The 8,433-nt window shown below is 39.3% G+C and overlaps 1 protein-coding gene across 2 annotated transcripts in view; it reads right to left on the bottom strand.

The window, feature by feature from the left end:
* Positions 1-659: 659 nt before the first annotated feature.
* LOC130532287 (ladderlectin-like) overlaps positions 660-8,433 on the bottom strand; it is a 33,509-nt gene continuing 25,735 nt past the window's right edge. The window contains exons 1-5 of one of the 2 annotated variants that reach the window (XM_057044837.1): positions 1,850-2,027; positions 1,601-1,692; positions 1,277-1,402; positions 1,028-1,127; positions 660-894 (exon numbers count right to left, since the gene is read on the bottom strand). In XM_057044837.1, the coding sequence (XP_056900817.1) occupies positions 824-894; positions 1,028-1,127; positions 1,277-1,402; positions 1,601-1,692; positions 1,850-2,012 (552 nt within the window). In that variant the 5' untranslated portion in view covers positions 2,013-2,027 and the 3' untranslated portion in view covers positions 660-823. Of the gene's footprint in view, positions 895-1,027; positions 1,128-1,276; positions 1,403-1,600; positions 1,693-1,849; positions 2,028-8,433 lie in introns of those variants that run through there. The other variant, XM_057044838.1, reaches the window with a different exon arrangement.

Below are 8,433 nucleotides of genomic sequence, written 5' to 3'. Positions count from 1 at the left end.
CCTGGACCCCCACACTCAGGAACAGTTCAACAGACTGTTAAACTCTCAGGATAAACACACTCCTACAAATAGAACTTGTAGTACATTTCTCTGGTCATTACACCTGTAATTATATTTGTTTATCCATGTGGTTTGCACTGATTCTATTATGCACACTTAAAAAAATAAAAAAAAATCAGTGGCTCATGTTATATTTAGGTTGGAACTTGAGACCTGAGAACGACATTGCCAGATCACTGCTGTCCTTATTGTGCACGTTAAAAAAAATAAATCATAATTGTTCTGATATTCTGGTTGTGTGTCTGTGCATTCAGAGTCTGTGGCAGGAAGAGATGCTACTTTAGCCTTTGAACAACAAAGAGAGCAGGCAGCTAGCATTAGCTTTTGGTTCCCACAGTTTCCAAGTTGGATTCAGTGGACAAAGGTAAGGAGAAATAAGATGGTGTTATACACTTTGAAAGAGGGGCTGTGTCAGTGTAGAGTATAGATGAAACACTTTCTCACCAAATTTTGGACCCATAAGGTATTTGGTCATTGTTAGGTTGATAGAAATCCTATGATGTGAGGTAGCATAATTCATGTGTTAAAAGGTGACTATAAAGAACAAGAGATATGCTGCTAATTTACAATGATAGACAATAAAGACATTTGACTGCCACTTGTTTGAAACATTTTTTTCTTTTATTTAAACCCGTCTGCAGCAGGTATGTACAAAATTCTTAAACACATAAGATGAAATTCAACAACAGAAACAAAACTAGAATTCATTCGGACAACAAATTGTTGGCATTTCTGTCAATAAAAGACACATTACAACAAATGTTTAACAACTGAATGGGCTCTTGGAGCAGATGAAGCGCTGAGCAGAAGTACACTGGCTGTTACCCCAACCATCTAAAAATGATGGAGAGAGAAAACAATATTAAGACAAATTCATGTTGCTTACTGTTTTCACATGAAACTCAGACTAGCAGCAAACCTTTCAGTCATGTCATATCCTGAAGTGACATAAAATAATTGCACTTACATGTGGTGCGTAAGAACATGCAGGGGTAGCTGACAGAGGAGGACTGCGAGTACCAGTTGGTGTAATAGAAACCTTCATTGTTGATCCACAGCCAACGGCCCTGACACACAATGAAACATCCTTAGTATATCCACCTGATGGACATTTACTCTGTCTGAACAACCTGCTGGACTATAGCCTCAAACAGTCCAAAACCCTGCCTTCTCTAAAGGTTGTGGACTGTGTGACCAGATATTCATCAGTTGGTACCTGCAGGTAAAACCCCCCCAACCATGCAATGGACTGGCTGGATGTTTTTGTCATCTGCTGCAGGAAGCTGTACTCTCTGGGGCTGCTGACTGAGGCCAGGTTAGCACCCAAACTGTTGCAGTGATCCTATTGGACAGAACAAGAGCAAAGGCTGAATACCAAAACAGGAACACCCTGGAATTTATTGAAATTTCTCATTCTTCACAAATGATGGCACCAATCTGACTCAGCCACCAACACTTTGAGTAAGTACAAAACACGAATAGAGCAGTATTATAGTAGTAGTAGTAACAGTAGTAGTAGTAGTAGTAGAAGTAGAAGTACCTTAGCACTGTACCAGTTCATGGGAGAATTGACAAAGATGTAGCATCGATAGTTGTGAGTGAACCAGCCGTCTGGACAGAAGTTAAAACGAGCTGCAGAGAAAAGGCTGAGTTAATTTTGTTGGACTGCTTTTTCAGCTGTCACAGCAGAAACTTCTGCTCACATCACACCCACATGTATCCTCCCAGCTGTGAGGGACCACAGATACACCACAAGAGCAAACCAGGTTGTTTTATTTCATGATTCTACCATTTCTGGAAGCAGGATCAGATTCTTCATCCTCCTCTTCTTGCAGCATCTTTGACTCCTCAGCACCACCAGCACCTCCGTTCTCATCTTCGCTCACTACCTCCTCGGCGGGTGCAGCAGCCACTTGTTCCTCCACTGGTTGTGGGTTTGATCCTGCCGGCATCTCTGTGAATATATTAAAGAGGTCAGAGGTCAGATCCACATCTGAATGCCTGGTTGGATAAAAGCAAACATCTTGAACACCCACCTGGAGACTTTTCTTCAACTTCTGCTGGAGCTGCATACACAAAGAACAAAGATTACTGTTAATCATCCTGTGTGCGTGCGTGTGTGTGTGTGTGTGTGTGTGTGTGTGTGTGTCAGACCTGCCAGGGCACACAGCAGGACCGAGAGGACCAGCACAGCACAGTCTTCATGGTGATGCTGAGCAGGTTGTCCTGTATTGAGATGAAGAATTATTCTAAAGAGAGCTGAGAGTGACCAGATCCTCTGGCTGAAAACAGGTGGATGTCTTCACTGTCAGGTGAGATGATATTGGTCAGGTATGAGCTGACTGATTGTCACAGCTCTTTATATCCACATTGAGCGGCACGTGGGCGTGTTCATGTCAGACCCTGCTGCTGCTGTTGTTTGTCCTAGAATCACGCTGCTTTATTGGTGTAATAACCACAAACTTGTACTGACCCTTTGATAATCAATCTGAGTCATTCTATTCTCCCATGTGCTGTTGAAGACCCTCCCTATTCACCTAATGAATCTATAATACGACATGAAAACTTAGTGAGAACACAGAAATCTCACATCCATTGCTCAGATCAAAGTGGAACCAAATAATGTTGTGGTTAAATACATCATATATGTATTTCTACTGCTAGATAGAGCTCTCCTCCGAATTCCTCAGGTGTGAAAAAGTGAAATGTGCCTTTTAGGTCAGATTTACACCTCTCACGGTATGTGGCTATGGTGACCGTTCAAAGGTTTGGATTATGTAAGCACAGTTAGAGACTAAAGACTAAAGTGCATTTATGGTTACAGTAAATTTACTTCGGATTAGATGACAGGAAAGAAAAACTGAGTCAATGTTCAACAAACAGGAATAAATCAGATTTTACTTTCAGTTTAACCACTAATAAAACCATCTTGTTATTTTGATCTGTTGCATAATTTTCTTTGTACACCTTATCGTAAATTTACTTTTATTACTTGTATCTGTTCATCTATTTTAACCCCAATTTTTTTTTTAAAAAGTGACTTTAATAAAAAAACATTTTTATAGGTATTTTTTTAGGTCTTCTATTAATCTAGTTGTGATCACTAATTTTAACTTCCAAGTTTGATTAACTATGGTCTGTTATTTCAATATTTCATTTATCTGTGTTACAGTGCTGAAAACAGACTGAAGTTCACCTTCTGGGCTCTTGTTTGATACCTTATAAGTACGTAAACCAGGTTGTAAATCCTTAAGCAGAGTAGGTTGTTGTTTGTGAACCACCTGCACAGAGAAGCCACTCTTTTGTTGATAATGTGACAAATTAGCCTGTTTAAACAAGATTTTATTGCTCACAAATTCAATATCTTTCTGACACGTTTCTTCTCAGTGACTTTTGCCCTTTGCAAACAGAAATATCACTTTTAGAGCTTTTTCAGCCTGACCTTTAGGCTCTTTTATCTGACATTTACCACGTGCACTGATCCAGTAGAGATATGATCTATGTAAACTAAGTTTTTATTTTGTCCCATGTGTTGCCGAAGAACTTTATAGTCCCCTAATAATGTATGGCCGAGACGAAAACTTTACAACAACGTCGAGGTGAATATCACATCTACCAGAGCCACATCAAAGTAGAACCAATTACTGTGTACAAATGTGTTTCAGATAAAGTCTTACACCAAGCTCAACATTTCTGTTAGATCCATTATATTAAAGTTATCTCTTATTTGCTTTCACCTTGTTATATTCCTTATTCTTGTTATATTGTCTCTCATTACTTAATGTTTCTTATTATTTGCTAATGCTTAATGTTCATGATGCTTGATATGTCAACTCGAACTTCTCTGGTCAAGGGCGACAGAAATGCGGCGGCTGTTGGAGAAGTGGCCTTGACTGGAGACAGAGCTGCAGAGCATGACACAGGAGATGTTCTCTTAATCTGTCTGATATAGAAGAATGTGCTGTTTGTGAGCTAAGCTAATCAAAACGGTGAAGGCCTACGTATAATCTCACCATTATGATTTACAGTCTCTTGCTCTGTTGGAGACCTGCTATCTTGTGTTTTCCCTCTCCCTTAGACACATTTGACTTCTGTAACTAGGGACCTCCTAATTTCAATAAAAGAAGGATGGCGGGAGGTGTGCGTCAGAACGTGTTGGAGATCTGTAACTGAGCACATCTCTCCGTTCTCCTTGCAAGTAAATTTCAAACTGTTGTCTTTGCCTCATTTGTGTTTCTCGTGTTTCAGGTTGTTTGAACCTAACAATTTCCCTGCTGTAAAAAAAATGAATGGAGAAGAGTGAAATGTATCTTTTATGTCAGACTCACTAGACTAGACAATTGGAGTAATGGGTTCAAACCAAAATGAACTCTTGTAAAAGTAATTAAGTCTTTCGAGTTTAATTGCACTTTAAGAAGACAGTTGCTCAGTCACACCTGTGGTTTTGATGTGCGACAGTAGCCAGTCAGCAGAAAAGTGTGTTAAGAACAGTGCTTTTATTTATTTATTCATCTTAATTTTATGGAATAAGGTAGTTTATAATAACTGGGTTTCTATTTCTTTACTCTGAACAAAAGAACTAATCAGATCATTCGTATTTAATCAATTAACTTGTTATTGAAAGACTCAAGTTCACTTTCTGAGAACTTGTTTAATACCGCATGAGTACCGGTAAGTAATTTAGATTGTAAGTCTCCAAGTACAGTGATTTGTGAATTGTGTTTTATTTTTGCGCAGTACACCTGCAGTACACCTACTTAATCAGCAGTATCAGTTTAACCACATGTCAGAACAGCCTCTCTTCCCAGCTGAAGAGATGATCTAGTGATCTAGTTTAGAAACTGAACACAATACCCATAACACCTCAACAGCAACAACTCTCTGACAATAATCCCAAATTGTGCATTTTTAGTTCACATATAAAAATTGTATATGCTCTAATATCAACCTGACTGAATCATGTCAGTCAATCAAATGCTTGGAACATGAACCAGTTGGGTGGTTCATTCAGGCAATGAAGCACCGCTACTTCACATTCAGATCCTTTATTATCCCACACGGGGAAATTTACAGTGCAACAACAGGAAGAGCACGCAGAGAAAAATAAGATAAAATCAAATAGAATAGAATTTGGAATATACAAAGAGGATGTATATTTACAATAATCCAGGTAAATGGATACTCGGCCCCTGCAAACCTGTACATAGTACAGAGGGTGAATACAATATACATATCAGAATATCTAATATTCAGATTGTGCTAGCGGGCATTATGTTTATTGTGCAGTCTGACAGCAGCCGGCAGGAAAGATACCTGTGATACCTCTCCTTCACACAGCGAGGGTGGAGTTCACTGAATGAGCTGCCCAATGCTGCCAGGGTGTCCTGTAGGGGGTGGGACGTGTTGCTCAAAATGGATGACAGCTTAGCCATCATCCTTCCGTTCATCCTCCTCCATCATAAACCCTCATGAGAAGCCCTGTGATCCGATGCTGGGGTCAAGGGCGCCTAGCATCCCTTCACAGCGCTTCATCTGGCAAGCAATGACAGGCTCAATGGTCGACATGGCCTGCAGTATAACCCTTGGCGCATTGAGCTTAACTGTTTCACCTTTGATGAGGGGCTGCTGTGGTCAAACTTCACCTTTTACCCTTCCTACCCTAGCTTCTGCAAGAAGAGGTCACCTTCATCCCCTGGATGCTCCTTCTCCACCAGTCTGACAGGCCTGAATTAAAACAAAAATCAACCACTGCACTGAGATCCTGATCTTATCATTTTTCACACATCAACAATTTTCTTTTTCAACTTTATCCCAAATTTGCTTTATTGCTTGTATTTGTTAATCTGTTTTTACTTTTATTGTTCTGAGACTTTTATATTTATTATTGTGTCTCTTGTTAAGCTTGTGGTCACACATGATCATCCAAAGGTTGGATTTGACGTATTTAGGATTTATTATTTGATTGTTTTAGTGCCAGTAAAGTCAGCCCTCATTTATCTCTGTTGTAGTGCAGACTGAAGTTCACTCTCTGGGCTAAGTCACTAAATCACAGATGTTTTTCTGCTGTTGCTTTGTGCTCATTAATCAATTAATCAGCATTTGAAATTACTTCTCTGTGACTATTGTGGGATGAGGTTCAAACTGGTGATTATGAATTCTAGTCAGCTGAGTTTTTAGTTACTCCATATTTTATCTTAATTTGTTGTACTTGTACCGTATTGGCCCGAATATAAGACGGTGTTTTTTGCATTGAAATAAGACTGAAAAAGTGGGGGTCGTCTTACATTCGCGGTCTAGACATTATACCCATTCATAACGCTAGATGGCGCCAGATATATTTAAAGCGAATGCTGAACTTAACGTCCCAGGCCAAAGCGAACCCCTGTCACGAAGAAGAAAAATAAAAAATAGCGGTAGCACGAAGAAGAAAAATAAAAAATAGCGGTAAGAAAGAAAAGAGAAGAAAATAAGAGAAGAGATAACAGAAAATAGAGAAATGTAGCAACAATCTGGAGAAAAGTGGGTCGAAGATATAATCATTTGTTTCAGATGTACTGTAATTATTTTCTGTATAAAAATTAAATTGGTGTTCAAAAAGTCTTTTTTCAAACTTGAGTCTTGAAAAAGAGGGGGTCGTCTTATAATCAGGGTCGTCTTATATTCGGGCCAATACGGTATACAGTACAACAATAAAGCTTATAATTAGTAGGTTTCATTTTCTTAAATTAATGAATCACACACATTCAGTTTATTTTTACTCTTACTTAACAAAACAAGAAATTAGATCATTAAAGTTTAATCAGTTAACTTTCTCTTGATGGAACTGCACCTTTTAAGGCTCTGAACTACATGACACAGTACCATTATTAACATAAATCATTTTACAGTTAAGACTAAAGTACACCTTTGGTTTCAGGAAGTCTCCTTTGGATTATGCAACAGATCTGTTGCGTGCAAAGATGGTCGACAATGACTAGGAAAAATTAATCAGTGAAAAGTGCAGATTCAGACAAAACAAACCGTTTCTTCGTGCCTTTGAAAGACAATCTGTGAAGAAGCCACCCCTTTTTAAAATTTGGTTCCTTGGTACCTTCATTTCAAGCCAATCCCCAAAGAGATACCCTCCCTCTTGAAGCGGCAGGCAGGTCAAAACTTATAGTCCCTTGACAGTAACGTAGTTGAAATCCAGACAAAATTCAGCATCCACAATATTTGTTGTGATACACATAGATACACAAACAAACATGAGGCTCTGCTTCATGACAAGATCAAATTAACATGTTTATCTTGGGGGTTAAACTGAAAGTAAAACTAAATGATTATTTTTCTTTGCTAAACTTGGATTCTGTTTTTTTCTCTGTTATCTAATCCTTACCTTTTCTGTTTTACTTTTACATATTTTTCAATCACCACTTCTCACACATCAAGAATTTTGATTTTTGACTGTATCCTGTTCACTGGTGGTCTGATTAAATCAAGAAATCAAGAAACCTTGAGCAGGACCAGGCTCATGTAGGGGGACCCTCCTGCTGATGGTCGGCTGGGTAGAGAGAGGAGAGGGGGGAAGACAGAATGGAGAGGAGAGAGGAGAGGAGAGGAGAGGAGAGGAGAGGAGAGGAGGAGAGGAGAGGAGAGGAGAGGAGGTCAAAAGAAGGGTTTTAAAAATTATTGTAAATTTAACGGGCAGCCAATGAAGAGATGCCAGTACAGGAGTTATGTGATCTCTTTTGTCAATACCTGTCAGAACTCTGGCTGCAGCATTTTGGATCAGCTGGAGGCTTCTTAAAGAGGAATTTGGACACGCTGATAATAAAGAATTACAATAGTCCAGCCTGGAAGTAACAAATGCATGGACTAACTTTTCAGCATCATGCCGCGTCAGCAGCTTCCTGATCTTTGTGATGTTCCTCAGGTGAAAAAAGGCACTTCTAGAGACTAATTTAATGTGTGAGTTGAAGAAGAGATTTTGATCAAAAGTTACTCCAAGATTCCTCACACAGAGACTAGATGTTATGAGATACGATCTAGAGTGATCATGTGATCTAATCTATCCCTGAGAGGTTCAGGACCATGACCTCAGTTTTTCCTGAGTTAAGGAGGAGGAAATTTGAAGACATCCAGGACTTTATGTCTTTAAGACAGGTCTGAAGCTTCACTAACTTCTCTGTCTCCTCTGGTTTCATGGATAAATAAAGCTGGGTGTCATCAGCATAACAATGAAAATTTATCCCATGCTGCCGAATAATGTTCCCTAAGGGAAGCATGTACAAGGTGAAAAGGATTGGTCCAAGTACAGAACCTTGAGGAACCCCATGGCTAACCCTACTGTATGAGGAGGGAACACCATGGACATGAGCAAACTGGTATCTATCA

The sequence above is a fragment of the Takifugu flavidus genome, chromosome 10, assembly GCF_003711565.1.
Source record: "Takifugu flavidus isolate HTHZ2018 chromosome 10, ASM371156v2, whole genome shotgun sequence".
In the NCBI taxonomy this organism is placed as follows: Eukaryota; Metazoa; Chordata; class Actinopteri; order Tetraodontiformes; family Tetraodontidae; genus Takifugu; species Takifugu flavidus.
The sequence above is the reverse complement of the archived record's forward strand: the minus strand, read 5'-3'. Positions and strand labels throughout refer to the sequence as shown.